Source organism: Acanthisitta chloris, unplaced genomic scaffold, assembly GCF_000695815.1.
Source record: "Acanthisitta chloris isolate BGI_N310 unplaced genomic scaffold, ASM69581v1 scaffold23297, whole genome shotgun sequence".
Classification (NCBI taxonomy): Eukaryota; Metazoa; Chordata; class Aves; order Passeriformes; family Acanthisittidae; genus Acanthisitta; species Acanthisitta chloris.
The window spans coordinates 1-20,881 of NW_008681322.1; the positions used below are offsets into that span (position 1 = coordinate 1).

At 51.2% G+C, this 20,881-nt stretch overlaps 1 protein-coding gene across 1 annotated transcript in view; it reads left to right on the forward strand.

The window, feature by feature from the left end:
* Positions 1–3,680: 3,680 nt before the first annotated feature.
* The window catches only part of FAM208B (family with sequence similarity 208, member B), a gene marked incomplete at its 5' end in the record, with an annotated part of 22,185 nt that continues 4,984 nt past the window's right edge, over positions 3,681–20,881 (forward strand). Inside the window, 16 exons of the mRNA XM_009078073.1 lie at positions 3,681–3,826; positions 4,957–5,052; positions 5,304–5,376; positions 5,954–6,045; positions 6,604–6,741; positions 6,836–6,960; positions 7,718–7,818; positions 8,240–8,343; positions 10,062–10,134; positions 10,239–10,313; positions 11,863–12,636; positions 13,297–13,533; positions 14,106–15,006; positions 16,115–16,649; positions 17,605–17,707; positions 18,626–20,316. Coding sequence (XP_009076321.1) covers positions 3,681–3,826; positions 4,957–5,052; positions 5,304–5,376; positions 5,954–6,045; positions 6,604–6,741; positions 6,836–6,960; positions 7,718–7,818; positions 8,240–8,343; positions 10,062–10,134; positions 10,239–10,313; positions 11,863–12,636; positions 13,297–13,533; positions 14,106–15,006; positions 16,115–16,649; positions 17,605–17,707; positions 18,626–20,316 — 5,264 coding nt within the window. The remainder of the gene's footprint in view (positions 3,827–4,956; positions 5,053–5,303; positions 5,377–5,953; positions 6,046–6,603; positions 6,742–6,835; positions 6,961–7,717; positions 7,819–8,239; positions 8,344–10,061; positions 10,135–10,238; positions 10,314–11,862; positions 12,637–13,296; positions 13,534–14,105; positions 15,007–16,114; positions 16,650–17,604; positions 17,708–18,625; positions 20,317–20,881) is intronic.

Genomic DNA, 20,881 nt, shown 5'->3' on the forward strand with positions numbered 1-20,881 from the left:
GTTCCATCCACCTCTCCCTGGGAAGGTGAGAGGGTGACAGTTCCTTCCCACCCTTGCCTGGGAAGGGGAGGGCGGTGGCTCCATCTTGCCTTTCCCTGGAAAAGGGGAGGATGGTGTTTCCATGCCACCTTTGCCTGGGAAGGGGCAGGGAGATGGCTCCATCCCATAGAACCTTTCCTGGAATAGGGGAGGATGGTGTTTCCATGCCACCTTTGCCTGGGAAGGGGCAGGGAGATGGCTCCATCCCATAGAACCTTTCCTGGAATAGGGGAGGATGGTGTTTCCATGCCACCTTTGCCTGGGAAGGGGCAGGGAGATGGCTCCATCCCATAGAACCTTTCCTGGAATAGGGGAGACTCCATCCCACCCTTCCCCATGGACATCGAGGACAGGCCATATGCCTTTGCCCCTCTGCAGAGCTGTGGCTGCCCCTGCTGTGTGCTCAGCGTGCACAGGGCGAGGGGAGGAGTCCCCGAGACCTTCATCAGCCAGGAAACAGCTGTTTTGCTTTCATTTTGCCTCTGTCACTAGGGACACGTTGACTTTGCTGAGCTCCTGCACGTGCTGGGAGCTGATCCCAAAGCCTGTGCAGCTGGGAGGACTTTTCTGGCTTGGTGGCTGCACACACCTTTGTTCTGCCCTTGGGCAGCTCTGCTGGGCCATGCTGGTGTCCTTCGGGAATGGGATATGGGAATGCTAACAGCTTTTCCCCTTCCTAGAGGGGCTGAAAGCTGGGAGGCCTCTTTTCTCCCCCTTTGGAGCTTGCTGAGCTGTAGGCCTGCACTCCTTAAAGGGGGATCATCTGGGATAGATGAAACAAAGAGAAGAGTGGATGGCACAAAAATAGTTGGAAAACGTGGTCTTTGCTCCATGGGAACAATGTTTTATTCTTAAAATATATGCAGGGAAGTCTGTGTGGGCCAGAATGATCTGTAGCCCAGTGGTTTGGGGCTCATTGTGGAGGCAGGAGATGGTGGGGGAAGCTCTGCTCTGTGAGATATTCAGGTCAGGAGATAAACCTCATGGATTTACCCCAAGTGTTGAGTCAAAATGGGTGTTTGGATGTTTCTCAGTGCTGCTCAGTACTTGTTACGGTGCTTGAAAGAGAGTAGTAAGGAACAGGGAGGCAGACACAAGGTTCTACTGGCACAAGTGCTGTGGGCTGAGTCTGGAAATTTCTGGGCTGAATCTGGAAATTTCTGAGCTGCACTAGGGAAATGTCAAGGAAATACTTGGTTTCACAGAAACTGCTGCTTTCCAGTCAAGAAACCATTTTTATCAGAGAATTTCTAATCTGCTCTGATAAGAAGTGCTTAGGACCAGAGAATTACATGGCTCTGAAACTGGTTTTATGTCCTAGTTTGGTCTGGTTTTAGTGTTCCTCTTAAACCTGCTGCATTTGGTGGTAGCAGAACAAGCTTCAATGTTCCCCAGTCCCACATACTCCCCCAACATCCACCTCCTCAGCTTGGAGCTGTGTTGGCACAGCTGTGAATCCATGCAGTGATCCAGATTGCTGAATTATCTGGTTTTTAAATTGTCTCTTGTACTCTCTTTTCTGTTAGTTGTCTTTATTACAGCCCCAGCTGTGCCAGAAGGGGGAAGAGAAGGAGTTTGGGGACAAGGAATTGTGTAGGTCACTGCAACCACCCACCAAAACACATGTGGGATCACAGCTTGGGTGGAATAGGCTGGGTTTATTCCATGATGTCCATGTTGGGCACTCTGGCACCTGCCAGAGTGGCAAAGTGGTTGTTCTTGGTTAGAATCACTTTGAGATAAGGAAGTGAAATGTGGATTTTTTTTTTTTGGTTTTGCCCTGTTTGAGGTAAAGGTTTTTTTGCTGATGAGAAAACTCTCCACTGGTTGTGAGGAAGTGTTTGGGATGAGTGTGGGTTTTAGGCCATTGCAGCTCCTGTGCTGGCATGGAGAATCACTAAGCCGCCAGGACAGGCTGTGAATTCCCTCCCCAAGGATTTCAGGGCATGGATCATCCCCACTGTGGGTTCAGCTGGAGCAGAGTTGGGCTGGGTTTCTCCAACCCATCACTCCTGTGATGTCTCTGCCCTCTGATCTCCTCCAGCAAGTCATTGCCATTCCCTGAGGATGCTGCAGGATGGGGTAGTGGCATGGCCAAGCTGCTCAGATGGGAAGGGACACTTTCACTTCTGGTTGAGGCACTTTCACTTTCACCTTCTCACAGTCTGCGCAGAGACCAACAAGGACCTTCTGCTCCCGCAGACCAAACCTGGATGTGCCAAGGGTTTGTACACATTTGTGGGTGCATGTTCTTCCTTGGGGTGGGGATGGATCTGGAGGAGCTCCCTAGATCTGGAAGGGGAGCAGCAAACTGCTAGGCTTCATTCCATGATCTGAGATTCTTTCCTCTCACCTATGTGTGTATTTCTACAGTTATTTTCCCCCTTTTTTGGGCTTTCATTTTCATTCTGCAGCTGAATTTGTAGGAAGAAACAATCATGGGATGGCCTGAGGTGGGGAATGTCTTGAATTATCACTTGCAAAATTATTGGGTTTGTTGCCTTTCCAAGAGCTTCCCAAGCTTTTTCTTTTCCAAGCCTTTAGCTTTTACCCCTGGAAGGATCTGCTGTTCTCCAACACAATTGTGCTGCTCCAGCAAGAAGGGTTGTTAGGTGTAGTTCAAGCCTTTGAGCTGAGCTGGGACCTAATTCCCTGATCAGATTTCCATGGAGGAATACGAACTCCCTGACTGCTTCCTTGAGATCCACAGGATGTAAGGAAAAGACAAAAATTAGTTTAATCCACCCAGTTTTAACTGTTATTCTTCCCATTCCTTATATTAAATCCCTTTTTTTTATCCTTGAGTAATCTGAGAGGGATAACTAGTGATACAGGGAATGATTCTCTCTTTCCTCCTTTTTAATTGATGGGAGGAAAAGGCAAAAATTATTCCAACTTACCCTTTAAAAATAGGATTCCAACCCTTAGTTTGGGATTTGGAATCTTATTGCTCCTGAATAATAAAGCTTCTGTTTCTAAGGGCTGTTTTCTTTCAGATTTGGATTTTAACAGCTCCGAGAGCAGAAATCCTGTATGATTTTCCTTTGTTTCTATGTCCTTTCCAACTGCTTTGGGACCTCTTCTTGGTGGATTGGTGTTGGGAGGTGTTTTATGTTGGAAATGTCTGGAGAGACTTTGAGCTTGGAGAAAGCTCTGCCTGGAGAGGCTTGAATTAAGGAAGATTTGTGGCATCAAAAGCTACATTCCCTGAAGATCTGAAGGTCTTTATAATAACACAGCTAATCCCAAAATACTGGGCAGGCACCAGGATTTTCCTAGGCCTAAACATCACCTCTCACCCCCTAAAAAACCTGCAGTGAATCCAAGTGACTTCTCAGCCCAAGAGAAAACTCTGACCTGCTCAGCTTGAAGTTAATTTACCACCAGACTTTGCTTCTGGCAGTTGCTACTGATTTTTTTCCCCCTTTTTCTGTTGCAAAGGCAAAATTCCTAGGCAGACGGGGAGCTTGGAATCCTCCTGCCAAAGAACAATTTAACTTGCAAGGATTTGAGAGCTGTATGGCTCCCAGGGCAGAGATCTGATGAGGCAATGAGCCACAATCAAGTGCTTCCTTCCTCTGCTGAGGTCCCACTACACTGGTAGGAGATGCCCAAAGGTTCTGTGCCCTTTCTTCCTCCAGGATTTCCTCTGGAATCAGAAGAGCCGAGTTCCCTGTTGCAAACAGCAGTTGCAGTGCTGCAGAGCTCCTACTTGGACTCTACCTCTCAGGATGGTTTTCAGTACAGCCAAGCAATCCTGGTGGAGAACGATGTTTTCCTAAGTGAGGTAAGGCTGGTGCAAGAGCAGGATGGTGCTGGCAGCTTGGGAAAGGGTTTTTTGGGAGCTGCTGTTGGTTGGCAGGTCTGTCTGTCCCCTGCAGCACAGGCTGCCCTGGCTGCCCCACTGAGCTCTTTCCTTTCTTTCCCTTCCCTCCCCTCCCAGTCTGTTTAGGAACAAAAGGTCCATTGAGCCAATGGTGCCAAAGACTGTCTGGAGGAGGTTGAAGTCCCTTGCACACCTGTCTGGACAGTTCTAATGGGTTGCAATTCCTGAAAAAAACCTTTTGTTTGCCCTTTCACCTCTGCAGGCACCACTGTTAACCCCTTTCGTCCAGCTGACTGAGGTGTGTGCAGACCCACCTTGAAACTGCTTCATGCCCAGAGTCACTGACACGGGACGACTTCTCCAGACTGGAGATGATCAGTTTGGTTGTTGTCATGAATTTAATGGTGCTTAGGCGTTTTAGAATCATAGAATGCATTGGAAGGGACCTCAAAGCTCATCCCATTCCAACCCCCTGTCATGGGCAGGGACACTTCCCACCAGCCCAGGTTGCTCCAAGCCCCATCCAACCTGGCCTGGAACACTCCCAGGGATGGAGCAGCCACAGCTGCTCTGGGCAACCTGTGCCAGTGCCTCAGCACCTCCCAGACAGGAATTCCTTCCCAATATCCCATCTGGCCCTGCCCTCTGGCAGTGGGAAGCCATTCCCTGTGTCCTGTCCCTCCATCCCTTGTCCCAAGTCCCTCTCCAGCCTTTATGTACCAGCCTGGAGAAGACAAGGCTGCCTAAACCTGGGATAGTCACTGTGGAGCTGCATAAGAAACTGGCAGAGATTTGCCTGTGAGTTCCAAACACAAAATAAGTACAAACTGTGATTACATTGTTGTTTTCTTACCTTCTCACTTAGTTAAAATCCCAGCCTTGTCCAACTCCTTTTATTAAAGCACTGAAACATCATGGACTCAGCCCCAGCTCTGTTTGGTCTCACACTGTCTGCACTGATGTGTGGTCCAGCATACCCTGGCTGCTCCAGTGCCCCACACTGTCCATCCTGGAGGTATCTGGGATGTGCTGTCCCCACACCATGAGTCACTTGAGTGGTCTAGAACAAAGTGTTGTCCTGTCTTTTGCAGCTCAAAGCTTTTGCCCGAGCCAAGGAAGCTGCTGGGTACAGCCAGGAGGAGCTGGAGGAGACCTTTGCCTTTCTGCTGTTTGATAAAGAAGAGGAGGTAACCTCAAATGGTCATTCAGTTTCTTTTCAAGTGCCTGCAAGTGTGCTCTGTCCCACCAAAGCTCAGCAGAGCTGGTGACTGAAGGGTCCTGGATCTGTGCTGAATCACTGCTGGATAAATAGTCCAGAGCAAGTTCTGGGGGCAGCTCTGGGGAGGTTTTAGTGATGGATCTTATTCTGCACCTCTCCGGTCAGTTGTGCTTGATGGTAAAAGAGGATTCTCCTCTCTCTGTCTCTCTCCTTTTGAAGGCAAAAGAGGTGTGTCAGACAGGCCTTCGTGTGAACAGCAGTTCCATTTCCACTCTTGGTGACCCAGCAAAAGGTGAGATTCCCATCTGGAGGACCAAGAGACCTGGGAATATTGACTCATTATAAAAACAAAAGCAGAAGGCCAAACCGGTACTGCCTGTTTACTGCAAATATCCATGGAAAATCCTGTTTCTCACATGAAAAACTGCATTTGGCTCAAGCAAGCAGTAGTGTTGGCCTTCTGTCCCTTCCACCAGCTGAGGGTGGGATCTTCCCCAGGGAATCTCTTTACCTCTTCATTCCAGGCTTTTTCTGCCTTGGTGATAACAACCTTTGTCACCAAAGTGTCTGATTTTTTTGGGAGTATCTTAGTTCTGATGGATTAAGATGAATATCTCTTTGCAGCTCTTCCCTTGCCCAGTCCCTGTTCCCCTCATGGACTTCCCTATCCATCTTGTCTATAAGTCAGGAATGAAGGGCCAAAAAAAAAGGAAGAGTTAGAAAGAATTTCACCCTTTTTAGGGCCCAAGTGCTGCTCTGCTTTGCAGCATTTACTCTGCAGAGGAGGGTCCTCTCCACAGGGTTTTTTTTGGCAATCAGCTTTGCTGTGCAGATGATTTACATTATCTTTCATTGCTTTGTTTTTCCAGGGGTTTATATCTCCAAGTATGCAGACTGTCTTCATCCAAGACCCTGGTATCATGGAAAATCGGGCTACATTGTCATTTGTAAGCTGATTAAGGTAAAGTTCAAGGATTTTTATCTGGAATGGTTTGCAGAAGGCACCAAACAGTGCAAGCAGCTTTTAAGGAGACCTTGATGCCCATAACTGTGATGAGGGGTAAAATCAGGCCTCAGAGTGCCACATTTTCCTTGGATTCTGAGTGTTTTGCGAGGTTGAAGGGTGGCTCAGATTACAGTTTCTCCTTGGGGCTGTCATGTGGCTCCTCCACACCAACTCCTGCTCCTTCTAGCTCACTCCCAAACCATCCTGCTCCTGTTTTCCCTCCTGAGTTGTGCAGATCTGTCACTGACTCCTGCTCCTCATAGCTGACTCCAGACCCATCCTGCCCCTGTTTTCCCTGCTGAGCAGTGCAGATCTGTCTGTCATGCCAAACTTGGACAAGTCAAGCCTTCACATTTGGAAGGACACTCACACAACCCGCTCCCAGCTGTGAGGAGCACAATGCTGTCAGCACCACTCACTTCAGAGCCAAAGGAGGATTTAGGTGTCTGTTCATAGAAGTTTCTGTGAACAGTTATGTGCACTCATTGATTCTTGGTGAATTTCCTGGCCCAGGGGAAGGTCAAAGTGGTAGCTGAGAACTCCACCCCCTGCTATACCTGCCCATCTCCAGGCTACGACTGCCACGTCGCCGTGAGCGCAACCACTGGACCCTCCAAGGCCAACCCCTGCCAGGCCTTTGAGCAGAGCCAGGTACCTGCTACAGCACTGGGGGCTGCCCAGGGGGGCACAGTGTTGGCTCCCTCATCCCTCACCTTGTTTTGCTGTGTTTTTCTCTCTCCCCCAGTACTACGTTTATGAGGTGTGCGATGGCAGCACAGCCGAGCGGCCCAGGCAGATCTGTCCCTACATAGTCCTTGCCTGCCAGTACAGACAGCCCAAGGACATGCCTGTCTTGGCTCTGGAGAACCTGTAAGCAACTTGCTGTTGTTCCAAATTGCTTTTCTAGGCTGTTTTTCCTTTTCCCATTACTAACTATTCCTCTTTTTCTTCCTTTCTTCTAGGCCTGAGCATAATCACCGAGGTAGGAGCAGCTGCTGGTTGGGTTTTGGTTGACAATGGTTAGGTTTTTGGTTGATAAATGTGTTTTTCTGTGTTCTCCCTCCTCTCCTGCCTCTTCTGATCCATTCTCTCACCTGCAGCACTGTACTGTCCATGGAGAGGACAACTCTCCATTCAGGGGCAGCTGCTCTGCACCATTACCCTGAGGAATCCCTACAGCTCCACCATCCCAGCCCAGCTGTGAGTTGACCATTTCTCTTTTTTCTGTGCAATTGTTGGGGTGTCTGTGTACCAGTTTTGCCTCTACTTCCCCATACTTCGCAGCTGAACTGTTGGGACAACCATCAGTGGCAGAAGTGGTGCAATGTCACTGGATGAGGACATAGAATCACAGACTGGTTTGGGTTGGAGGTGACCTCAAAGATCATCCAGTTCCAACCCTCTATCGTGGGCAGGGACACCTTCCACTAGTCCAGGTTGCTCCTAGCCCCATCCAGCCTGGCCTGGAACACTTCCAGGATCCTGTGATTTGAGGATACTGGTTACAAACTGCACCTTCTCCAGAGCTGCTTTCCCTGGTTTCACAGGGACAGAGCAACCAGGACTCTGTGTGTGCTTAATCCTGAAAGCCTTTTCTCCTTGTGATGTCATTTCTGTATCCCCCCAGGCCTCCCAACCTGGACATCAACCATGTCATGGGTTTGTCTGACTTGAAGAAAAAGCTACCAGAAGCTGCATTTGGGAAAAGAAATTACACCCAGAATGAAGGTGAGTGGAAAAAAAAAATGAAGTTCAGCATGGACTAACACAGCCTTGTGCTGTGCCACAGGGAGACACATCAGGTCTGTGGAGCACTGGGTCCTGTGTTGATATAGGAGGGAAAATACCATGGAAGCTCAGGGATGTTTTCCTGTCCACATCTGGTGTCTCCTGGTGGGATATAATCCCAGCACAACCCTTATATCAGCCCATTCCTGGGCCAGGACAGAGATGTAATCCCAACCCTTTATTCAGCCCATTCCTGGGACAGGACTTTTAAATTGGAGCTTTATGAGCCTGGAAATCTTGCTAAATTCTTTGTATCCCAATTCTTCCACCAATTCCACTCCTTCCTCCTGGTCCAGGAGCACTTGTTTGTTCAGAGTTCATGCAAGAAGCAGCAACTCTCTCTCTCTCTCTCTCTTTGCAGTTTGCTTTCAGGGTGTTTATTCCAGTCTGTATGAGGTAGAAATCTCCAATAAGGATCAAGAGAAAATGGATCAGTTGGTAGAAAATCTAAAGGAAAAGGACTTGGTAAGTGTTTGTTTTTAAACAGTTATTTTGGGTGGAAGAGTGGCCTTTTATAAATGATCTCTTCAACCTGTTGGTAACATTATTCACAGTGAGTGCAGAGTGGAATGAATTTCCCTCATTTGAGTGTGATTTTCCTGCTTTGCTATGCTCAGACATCATTTATTCCTTCTGTATATCAACAGTTAACTGAAGGTTAACCTCTGTGAGCTGAGACCTGATTTCTGGGGGATTTTCCTTAGGAAATATTACCTGATTTCCAGCACATTTGAGTCTTTTTATTCCCAGTGTAATTATCACATCTCCTTGTGACTCCAAACCTCACCCTGTGGAGCAGAGCACCTGCATCTCCACTGGGATTGGTGGTTGGGTTGGGTTTGGGACAGATGGGATATTGGGAAGGAATTCCTGGCTGGGAGGTGCTGAGGCACTGGCACAGGTTGTCCAGAGCAGCTGTGGCTGCTCCATCCCTGGGAGTGTTCCAGGCCAGGTTGGATGGGGCTTGGAGCAGCCTGGGCTGGTGGGAGGTGTCCCTGCCCAGGGTAGGGGTGGAATGGGATAACCCTTAGTGTCCCTTCCAACCCAAACCATTCTATGATTCTCTCATAAGGGTGTAAAACTGGATTGATACATCAATCTTCTCTCAGTTGATCTTTGGGCCCAGAAGGAGGTGAGAGGGTGGCTGAGGCTGCTCCTCTGGGTGCTGACGTGTCTCCCAGTGACAGCACTGCCTTGACTTTCCTCCTCACTCCCTGAAACCTTCCTGTCAGTGAGAATCCACGGCTATTCCGTTGAGCTTCATCTATCCAGCAGAGTTCCTGGCTCTGATCCCTCCTGCTGTGCTGGCTTGAGGCAGCCAAAGCAAGGAGCTACTGTTCTGAACCAGGAATACTACCCTGGAATTGGTCAGCACTTCCAAAGTTGTGCTGGAAAAACAAGGCTGTGGGCATTAATACAACCCTCTGTAATGTCTGAGTGCATGGAATGGGACCAGTGAGACTTCACAGAGTATCCAGAGCTTGAGGGTTGTTCGGTTCCTCTGTTTCCTGAAAACGTGTGTGCATGGGAGGCAGAGATCCAAATGTGTGTCCCTCAGGAGGGAATGGCAATCCAGGCCAAACTCAGGCATCAAGGAGCAGCCAGACACAAGGAAAGCCTTGATAAGTGCGTGGATCTCTTGAGCCACGTGCTCCTCCAGCTCTGGGACAGAGTTCCAGGCCTCCCTTACACTCAGCAAATCTTACTTGACGTGTTCCTTGCTGCTGCTGCTGCTAAAATCCAGCTGCAGGGCCTGAATTCCTATCGAGGATGTGGCTGCAGTAGTTGGTTGCCATGCTCATGTCCAGCTTTGCTTTTCCCTGCCAGGAAAACCTTCCCCTTAGGTTGCAGAAAGCAACTCTTGGCAGAGATTCCCAGAAGGTTTCAGACTGAAGAGGCTGAAATGATTATCTTCATTAATTACAGCTAGTTTGGCTAAGGATGTTTATTTCTGAAGGAGTAGATGGGAGGAATTTCAGGGCCGAATCCCAACACAAATGGAGCAGTTTTGGTTGCAGAGCCACATCGTGGCATGAAGTGAGCAGTGTCCTTTTCAAGCAGGGAATGAGCTGGTGCTGTTGGCACACATTCAGCAGCACTCAGGGCTTGTTGCCAGTGGTGCAGAATGTGCTAAGGAGGAAAAGGAGTGGTTGCTTTTAACTCCTGATGTGTTTTCATTACAGGCAATCATCAAATATTTACAAGACCAAGGAGTCCTTATCCTCCTCACGTCCTCTGCCTTGGCACGAGAGGATGGTAAGTCCTGGCCACACAGAAGCCAAGGTCTGGGCTCAGACATCCTGCTGTGTTTTGGAGACAGGAGTGGGCACCTAACCAAAACCTTTCATGTTCTCTTGCAGGTTTTGACCCCAAGGAGCCTCTCAGCCTCTTGGCCCTGTTCCTGTTCACCTCACCACGGTCACTGTGCCCGAGAGGTAGGACCTTCCCTTTGCTGGCCTCACACACTGCTCTCCTCACCAGAAGGTCCTCACAGACCATGTTCTTGTTGAAAAGCTAATTTCCCTGCTCAGAACCAGCGACAGCTTTAGCACAAAGGGTGTGAAAGGGGAGAGAGAAACCTCAGCTCTGCAGCCACACTGCAGTCTAAGCTGATCTAAACCAGGTTCCTGCTCTGCTGGTTCACTGCATATCTTTCCCCTTGGAGGACATGGATGGGTGTGATAAATAATTACTTTTCTAGCCAGGTTTTAGCACTTGCTGAGGTTTTATGTGTGCTGAAGAGAGGCTGAGCCCTGCAGAGCTTGGCTTGCATCCCTGAAGCTGAGCTGGAGCTGTGCTCAGGGAGGTGAAACGACACGTGGCACTTGCTGGGCAGAGCTCAAAGGGAAAGTGAAGTGTTTTCTGCTGAGATAGCAAATGGACTCTGTGAAAGGTCACTGTGGGGAGGGGGAGGAGAGGTGGGGAAGGGGCTTTGCTCCCTAAAGAGCTGTGAGGACTTGGGGGTTCTGCTTTGGGAGCCATAAATGCTGGTGAGGAGCTGTGAGCACTGGGAGTGAGGAGAGGGAGATGGTGTTGGGCAGAGCTGAGGTGCTTTGCTGCCATCAAGGTGAGTCCTCTGGGACCTGAGAGGTGAATCCAGGCTGTTGGCAGCCCTAAATGTGCTGCTTTTCATGCAGCACAGAGACACTGAGTTTTTGAGTCATACCAGGGACAAGCCAAGAGGCTGTTGGTGCTGTCACACACTGGTGTCCTCCTCATGGCACAGGATGTGTCCAGCTCCCATCCCTGGAAGATAAAATCAGCAGAAGAGCTGACAGGACCCCCCAGGATGGTGCTGTGTGTTAGTCCTGCTGAGATGAGAAACAGGAATTGCTTCCAGTGGGATCAGACATTCAGCTTTGGAAACCCACCCAGGGGTTCATGTGCTGTGTTGATTCAGTCCCCAGGTGTGCTTGGGGTGGGTCTGTGTTCCCCACCCCATCCCAGAGCACTGCTGTGGTGTCTCCATGTGAAGTGCATCCCATGCTGACAGCAGGGAGGGATGGAGCTGCTGGAAGTTACAGCTGAACAGGGAGATAACACAAGTGATATGTAAATGGTGTTAGTCTCAACACCCTAGTTTAAACAGGCTTAACAAACCCCAGACTAACAACTCCCAAGATCTTCACACCTCTGACTGTCCTGAGTGTTGGATTTACTGAAGATTCCTGGAGTAAAGGGTCTTGGACCACTGTGTGTGTGTGTGATCCCACCCTGTAATTTCCTGCGGGATGAGGTTGATATGACATCAATTTTTCATCTTAGTTTAATTCAGTTTCTTAGTCGATTTGACTTTTTTGATTCCTCCATGTAATTCCTTGTTCCCTTCAGCAATTCCAAGCATCCACCAAACCAGGACATTGCCCCTGGGGCCAACATTTTGTGGATTTGTCATTGGTTTTGTGATCTCTTTGCATATGCAACAATTTGGGGGATTCAATCCTTTTTTGAAGGGAGTAGCATCCTTTCCTTTTCCTTTTGCAGCTGAAAAGCAGGAGCCAAAGGATGGAAAGGACAGGGACTGCAGAGACATCTCCTTAAAGATAGCCCCAGTTTTGCCTGGGCTTCACTATGCCTTCCAGAAAGCTTCCAGTTCTCCATGGAGTGACACAGTCAGGACCAGCACATGGATCAAACAGCACCTCCAGGAGTATGCAAAGCTTGAGGAGAACACTCAGCCCATCTCTGATGACCAAAAGAGTGACATGCCCTCTGCTCCTCTCTCACCAACTGAGGAGAAATGTCCAAACCTCTTCCAGAAGTTCTCAGAGCAATCCTTCTCCCAGCTCCAGCATTACCTCTCTGATCCCAGCAGCTACTCCATGGAAGTATCAGCTGCTTTGGAGTGTTTGGCTGGTGCTGTTCAGCCTCTTTGCAGCAATGTGGAGACTGATGGGAACATGGATTTCTCCTCAGCTGCGCCACCAGTGGCAATAAAACCCTGCAGTGAAAACCCAAATCCCACCCTGGAGCTGAACCAGAGTGGGAAAGGCCCCACAAAGGATGTCACCTCTCCCAACAAGTTCCCAGAGCAGAGCAGGAGGAAGTGCAGCCGAGTCCCTGTGGCCAGCAGCAAGAAGAAGGTGCCACCCCTCAAGATGCAAGCACATCCCACAGGAGATGGCAGCAGGGACAAGGAAACATCCCAGAAAGCCAACATGACTTTTTATTTCCCTAAAATAACAGGAGGCACAGCCAATGCCACAGAGCCCGTGGTCAAGTTAGCCCACGTGCAGTTCCCTCACAGGAGGAAAAGAGGTAAGTGCTGGGATTGACTTCTGCTTTTCCAGGGATGCTGGAGATTCACTAGGAGCCATGTCCAAGTGCCCAGAGCAAGGAGACACCTCCTGACTGCATCCAAACAAATCTGTCTTCACAGTCTCTTGAGCAACCTGGGAAGGAGCTCAGGGATGTGACAGGGAATGTCAGAGGAGGTGCCTGAAACTGGGTGTAGTGTCCCATGTTCCCTTCCTGCGTTTGCAGGTGACAAGGGACATCAGCTAGGTCATCCCTTGGCCTCAGGCTGTTGATGGCCCCGGTTAGGGGTGGTGGGTTGACCTTGGCTGGATGTCAGGTGCCCACCAAAGCCACTTACTGTCACTGCTGATGTCAGGTGTCCACCAAAGCCACTCTGTCACTCCCATCCCCAATTGGACAGGGCCGAAAAAACATGCCAAAAGGCTCATGAGTTGAGCTAAGGACAAGGAGAGATCCCTCATGGATTCTGGGCAAAACCTGCTTAACTTGGGGCAATGAATTGAGTGAGTTCATTGCTAATCCGATCAGAGCTGGATAATGAGAAGCAAACCAGATCTTAAAAACACCTTCCCTCACCTTTCCCTCCTTCCTGGGCTTAACTTTATTCCCAGTTCCTTTTCAACCTGAACATGTCTCAGTCCTCCCTCTTTGTTGTCGCAGGTGCAGAGGTCCTGGTTGCACAGTTTGTTCACAAAACAGAGTCTGGACCTGGTGAGAAAGAAACCTCAGCTCCCGATGGTCCCGATTTGGAAGCAAAGAGACCAAAGCTCCTGCAGAACCCAGACATGGAACAGATTCCTGTTGCTGAGAGTGTCATCAACCCAGAGGAGAGTGAGATGGTTAAAAGTGTGGCTACCACCCCAACCAAACCTCAAGCCACAAAACAGGAAGAAAGTGGTAAGGATACTGTTCCCTTGGGATAGCTTTCCTTTCAAAGCTGAGCAATGTAACAATCAGGTCATGACCAGAGGATGGTAGTGACAGACTAGGGGGAATGGCTTGAAATTGAAAGAGGAGAGATTTAGGTTGGATATTGGGAAGGAATTCCTGGCTGGGAAGGTGGTGAGGCACTGATACAGGTTATCCAGAGAGGTTGTGGCTGCTCCATCTCTGGAAGTGTTCCAGGCCAGGTTGGAAGGGGCTTGGAGCAGCCTGGGCTGGTGGGAGGTGTCCCTGCCCATGGCAGGGGGTGGCACTGGGTAGGCTTTAATGGTTGTATTGAAGTGGCCAAACCACCCTGTGCATGTGGCCAAAGAGGTTTTGTTTCTGAGAATCCTGAAGTTGCTTAGATTCCCAACTCTGGATCCTTTAGCCGTGACCTGCATGACCATGGAGATGTTGTTTAAATGTGCAAAATCCATGTTGCAGAGACTCTTTTTCCTGCCAGACTCAGAGCCTGCCTTGATCCCCTTCTCAAGGCAGAGCTGTGTGGCCTTTCTTGATCTTTGAACCTTGTTTCCCTTGTGCAGAGTTGGAGGAGCCATTGCTTGACATCTCAAGTGAAGTCTCTTCCCAACCCCAAGGAGCAGATAGCCAGAGGAGTGAGGTTCACCCAGGCAGAGTTGCTGACCTTGGGGTTGGTCTGAAGGGCAACAACTGTGATTCCCATGCCCTGAACTTGCTGGCTGACCTGGCTCTGGGCTCCTGTACCATTAACATTATCCCCAAAGACAGTGGGATGGTTGCTGTGTCCTGCAACTCCTCCAGCAATGTCACCCAGGAGCAGCAGAGTTATTCCCAACCCAGATCCTCATGTGCTGCTTCTGAGCCTAAACACCACAGGGCAGCCAAGCATGAATGGAGAACCACCTCAACCAGCAAAGCATCACAGACCCAGAAGCTTCCTGAAAAATCAGGATTAAACAATTTGGCCTCTAATCCCATGGAGAAAACCCCTGAAACTCCCAGCAAGAACAGTGTGAGCCCCAGCCCTGCCCAACAACATGTGTTGCCTCCTAAAGAGACCAAAGAAGCTGAGGTGACCAACATTGCCATCATCTCTGCTGAGCACTCGTATGCCTCAGTCATGACTGAGCAGCCAAAGAAACAGAGCTCCTCCAGAGGGGCAACACCATCCAGAAACAGTACCAGGAACACCCGGGGAAGACCTCTGGTTGGGAAAGTCCTACCTTTCCGCCACCAGCAGAGCAACTCCAACCTGCAGCAGCCCTCAAAGGCATTGGAGACGTGGCACAGGGGAAGCCTATGCTCCCCCAGGGTCAAGGAGGACTTCGCCAAGTCTCACACAGTGAACATCTCTGACACGTCCCTGAAGGTGACATGTCATTGGGAGGCAGAGTATCTCTTCCACTTGGACAGCAGGTACACCACCAATGCCATGGAGAAGACAGTTGTCCGTGCCCTGCATGGGTAAGTCATCCAGGAGAGCCTTGGGAAGGAGCTTCCTCGGCTCTGTTTGCTTTGCTTTGGATGATGTGGTGCTTGGCAATGTGGTTTCGTGGTGAGCATGGTGGTGTTGGTCAATGGTTGGACTTTTGGTGATCTTGGAGGTCTTTTCCAACCTTAGTGGTTCTTTGATAGTCCTGTTTTTCCTCATGTCCATCTGCACAGTTTGGCTGTGTCACAGCTGCTTTTTCCTGCAGTAAGGGAAGGGCTTGTGGGTAGTGGTGGGTGGCAAATTGGACATGACCTGGCAATGGGCACTTGCAGCCCAAAAACCTCCCAAGTGCTGGGGTCACCCCCAATGTGGCAGCAGTGAGGGGATTGTCCCCTCTGCCCTGCTCAGGTGAGATCCACCTGCAGTGCTGCTCCAGCTCTGGGCACCAACAGCAGGAGGATGTGGAGCTGCTGCAGAGTCCAGAGGAGGCCACAGAGATGCTCCAAGGGCTGGAGCAGCTCTGCCCTGGAGCCAGGCTGGGAGAGCTGGGGGTGTCCACCTGGAGAAGAGAAGCTCCAGGGAGACCTCAGAGCCCCTTGCAGTGCCTCAAGGGGCTCCAGGAGAGCTGAGAGGGACTTGGGACAAGGGATGGAGGGACAGGACACAGGGAATGGCTTCCCACTGCCAGAGGGCAGGGCCAGATGGGATATTGGGAAGGAATTCCTGTCTGGGAGGTGCTGAGGCACTGGCACAGGTTGTCCAGAGCAGCTGTGGCTGCTCCATCCCTGGGAGTGTTCCAGGCCAGGATGGATGGGGCTTGGAGCAGCCTGGGCCTAGCAAAGGATCTCCCTGGGTCTAGATTACCTTTAGAGAGGGCTCCCAACCCAAACCATTCCATGACTGGTTGCTGCAGCTAGAATTGGTCCCTGAAGCCATGACCCAAGTCCTTTGCTGCTCTGAGCTTCTCTGTTCGGTTTCCTTTTCCACCAAGCTGGAAACTGCATGGAGTGGTCTGTGGCTGCAGCTGAGCCTTTGCAGCTTCCCTGCTTTGGGGCTTAGCTCCAGGAGATGAATTCCCTTCTGCTGATCAGCTGGATGGAGGATGAAGGTGCTTCAGGCTATGTTTGCTTTCCTTTCCAGGCCCTGGGATCTTGCTCTGCATGATGATACGAAAGAGATACTGTTGATCTTTCACATGTGGGTGGCTCTGTTCTACAAAATGTCCAACAGGCACCTCAGAAGCATAAGGAAGGTGGTGGAGTACAGCAACCCCAAGAAGTATGTCTTAATCAACACCACTAGGCTGAGTGATGATGATGATGATGATGATGATAGTTGTGTGTTGTTGGAGACATGCCCTGCAGACTCTGGCACAGACCCTGACCAGACTCCCAGCAGCTCCCTGGATCACAGCACACCTTGCCAGGGACCTTCCCAGCCTGAGAAAAGCCCTGCAGACTCTCAGACTGATGCTGATGGGACTCCTGGTGCTGTGGATAGCACAGTGTCATCTTCTTCAGGGGAGCTGCCCTGTGGGGAGGAGGAGCCTTCCTCCACAAGCTGTCCTGAGAGCCTTCCCAACACTGACCATGCCAGTGGGATTCTGGCTGTGGAAGGCAGGAAGCTTGGGAGCATTCCTGAGGAGTGTGTGCATGGCATCTCGAGCATCACTGAGGTAAGAGCTTGGGGATTGGGTGATACATGTCAACAAGGCACATTTTTGCACTCACAGGAGGAGTTGGAGCTTCTGAGAGGAGAGGAGAAGAAGTGTTGGGGGGCTCTCCTGGAGCCAGCAGGGTCCCAAAAGCAGGACAGAGGAACATCTCCCAGCATTTAGGCTGCCGTACAGACACACACAGAGTCACCATAAAAGAAGCTTTCAGGCCTCAGTCCTGAGGGTTTGAGTGGCCTCTTGGAGTGAGGTGTCATCCTCAGGTGCTGGCATGAGCTGTATCTATCCCTGCCCAGGGGAGTAGGGCCTTGACATGGATGCTCTTCAAGGGATAGGAAACCCAAAGAACTCAAGCAGTTAAAGTGTTGAGCTCAGCATTTGTTCCTGGTTTCACCTCTGAGCTCAGACAAGATCTCAGTCCCTAACTGAGGGAATAGAGGAGCCACAAACACCCCAGAGCAGGACTCCAATCCCACCTCTCTCCTACACTGGAGCAACTGCATTGGGTCACAGCAGCCCAGCTGGGTCAGGGCACATGACACAGCATTTCCCCTGTGAGTCCTGGAGAGCTGAGTGAGGTTTGCTGGCTTGGAGACCTTTCTTCCCCCACCCAGGTGGCACTACAGTGCTTTCCTGCTTTCCACCATTTCCCTCTTCCCTCTGGTGAAATCAGTTAATATTCCGTCCTGGATAGAGTTTTTAAATGGATTTTTACAGGTCTGCAGATGGTCAGGAGGTATTTGGCTACCTATAAAACATAGGTGTCTGCTGACATTTTTCCAGCCTGGATTCTTGAGCTAAAAGGATTCCTTTAAAACTTGAAGCAGCAAACAGCTGCCATAGGGTTAAGGAAAAATTATCCCAGTGGTTTTTATTCCCTGTGTCCTCCTACACAGATGTCTCAGCTCTTGCATTTGCCTCCCGTGAGGAATAACCTCTTGAATTTGTGTTGTTTCAGGAGGAGCCACCCAAGGAGGAACTGCTGGATGCCACCACGACCCTCAGACCTTCTGGCCATGCCAGCGAGTCCCCGAGTGCTCTGGGCATGGAGAAATCCTGCAGTGCAGCTCCATGGGGAGACACCCCGTGCACACCACTGGGATGTGGAGAGCAGCAGGAGAGAGCGTGGGCAGCAGCAGGGGGTGGCTCGGGTCCTCCCAAGGACAGGGAGAGTGTGGGAGATGCTGGGCACTGCTTGGAGGTTGAGGACAGCAGCTGGGCCACCAGTGCTGAATGTGCCTGTGGGGCCATGCCCTTAGGAGCAGGTCCCAAAAGTAGAGCCAGTGGGGAAGGGATGGAATCACAGGATCCCTTTGGGCATCCAGAAACACAGGAGAGAGAGGAGGAGGAGGACAAAGAGGACTCTGAAGCTGAAAGCACATTCCTGGGACCTGTTGATTTAGTGTTAGCTGAAAGCAGCGACAGCGATATGGAATGTGATCCCAGAGAGAAGAATCCAGGGAATTCAGCATATTCTAAGGCCTTAGGTGCTCCTGGAGAGGCCCCTGTGCCCAGCCCCACCTCCCTAGCATCCTCCTGCCAGGGCAGATCAACACCAGTGCTATCAGATGGCACTGGGAATGGCCCTCGAGTGCTTCCTGGTGGGATAGCACTGAGCCTGGATGCACTTCCAGCTCCCTGGGAGACCTGGAGCTCCCTGGATGCAGAGAGACATGGTGTGGCACACACAGCCTGTCCAGTCCATGTGGGGTCACTGAGCATGCAGTCACTGTCTCATCCAAGCCTTGTCCATGGGGCACAGCCACACAGTGTCACAGGCAAGCTGGGAGCAGATGGAGAGACATTTGGGAATGGCTTGGAGCAGAAAGACAGGGATCATACACCCTCTGGAGAGAGGTGTGTGCCTGCTGGGAGCACAGCTGGCCTCGAGTCACCATGCAGCAAGGCACTGACACTCAACTTGTCCCCTGACTCCAGCTCTGTCTGCCTGACACCTCCTGATGGAGCTGTTGGTCCAGGGATTGTTCCAGAGGAGCAGGAGCCCATGGCAAGTATCCAGTCACCATCACGGAGCAACCTGGGAGGAGATGGTGTTTGTGCTGACCTCAGTTGGCTGGAATCAGTCCAAGGAACAAAGGAGGTTTTGGTGGAAGAACAGCCTAGCAGCCCTTCTGCCAACTGCACAGGTGTCCCAGATGAGTCCTCGGAAGCAGGTGATGGCCAGGACTTCACCTTTGACTACACAGCCCTAGGAGATGACACCACAGATGGGGAGAGTGATGACACGTGCCCCAGGGCAGGGAAGTCCTCCGAGTCCCTCCAAGCAAGGAGCCAGGAGAAGGAACCTGCCCTGCCTGAGGATTTGGGAGGAGGAAGCAGCATTCCTCTTGCCCCTGTTGTAACAGAGGAGATGCTCATGCCGTGGGATGAGCACAAAGCTGAGGGATCCAAGGCGTTTCCTCATCTACGTCGTGCCAGCGCAGAAGTGGGAGAGAGAGCGACCCCCACTACCTCCACCCCAGCATTGCCATTCCCTGTGCACAGAGAGCAATCTGGAGAGAGCCTGGAGTCTAGTGATGATGAGGGTATTTCAGACATGCTCCCAAGGGCAAAGCAGCTCCTCAGCGAAGACTCCCATGTGGGCTTGGCCTTCGAGGCTTCGTCGAGCGACTCGGACCAGCAGTATCATGGGAGGACTTCAAAATCCCTGTGTAAAGCCAGGGATTCCTACAGACCCATGGATGCTGCAGGCACAAGGACTAACTGTGGTGGCTCCTCCGTGAGCTTAGTGCACACAGAGGGGCACGTGGGCATGGAGAGAGGCTGCTCCTGGGCTGGGCACAGTTGGCCAGTGGGGGACAGCAGCAGTGGGCACATCCCACCTTTTGTTGATGTTTGGGATAGCCATGGGATCACAGAGGACTACCAGAGCTTAGTGGTCACCAAACAGTGCCAGGAGAGGACAGGAAGTTTGCAGCCTTCAGGGAGGCACAGCCACCACCATGCAGAACAGTCTCACTTGTTAAGGTCACTGGTGGAGCCTTGGAGGGACTTTGAGGAAATCACCCAACACAGTTTGGATATGGAGTGTCTCAGTTTCCATTGTAAGCTAAAACAAATCCTAAGGAGTGGGAAGCCACCCTTTTCTACCTCCAAAAGCATCTTCCCAAAAGACTTTTCTCCTCAGGTGATGTCTGAGGCCTCGGCCGTGCCTGAAGCTCTGTCCCCACGCAGCCGGAGCCCTTTGCGCGTGACCATCCCACCCTCGGACACGTGGCTCAGCTCTCCCTGGGACTGCCACAGGGACACCCTCTGTGACACGAGGAGGAGACCCAGACCCCGAACCAGGAGCCAGGAGCACGTGGCTCCCTTCCACCTCAGCAAGCTCAGATACCATGACCATCTGCAGGACCCGTGGGGGGATGCTGCCATCATCCTGGACGAGTACTCGGAGTTCCAGAGGGTGGTGCTGAGCAGGGCTGAGGTGCCCTGCTCAGTGAGTGAGGATGGAGAGCCAGTCCCAGTGCATCAGGAGGCTGTGGGTGAGCAGATGTGTCCCAGGAGGAGAGTGGCCTTTGAGGAGATGATTGCTGACCTGTGCAGTGCGCTGAGATGCCACCTGAGGAGCGTGGCCATGGAGGCCTGCAGCCAGCCTGGCATGTTCTACCTGGTGGAGACGGGCAAGGAGCCTTTCTTTGACACGGTGAAGGTACCAGCCAGTCCCACCAGCATGGCTGGGGATGGGTGGGGTGGATGGCCCTGGGCAGAGAGGTGAGGGGGGCAGGAGCAGGATGAGCTTGTGCAATATGACGTGAATGATTGGGTTCCCTTAAGCCAGGAGCCACCTCTGCCAGCTCACCTCAGCTCCCACCACCAGGGGTTAGGGCCAGAATCATAGAATCATCGAGGCTGAAAGAGACCTTCAAAGTCATCAAGTCCAACTGTTAAGCTGTCACTGCTGTAAGCCCTAAACCAGATCCTCCAGTGCCACATCCAGACACCTCTCAAACACCTCCAGGGATGGTGACTGCACCACCTCCCTGGGAAATTTCCTATCCCAGTGCCTGAACACCCTCACCTCTGCCGATTCATCCAGGTCCTACCACCAGAAATTAGGATCACAGAATCATTTAGGTTGGACAAGACCCTTAAGACAGAGTCATCATAGAATTCCAGACTGGTTTGTTTTGGAAGCACCTTAAAGCTCATCTCACCCCACCCCCTGCCATGGGCAGGGACACCTCCCACCCGCCCAGGCCGGTCCAAGCCCCATC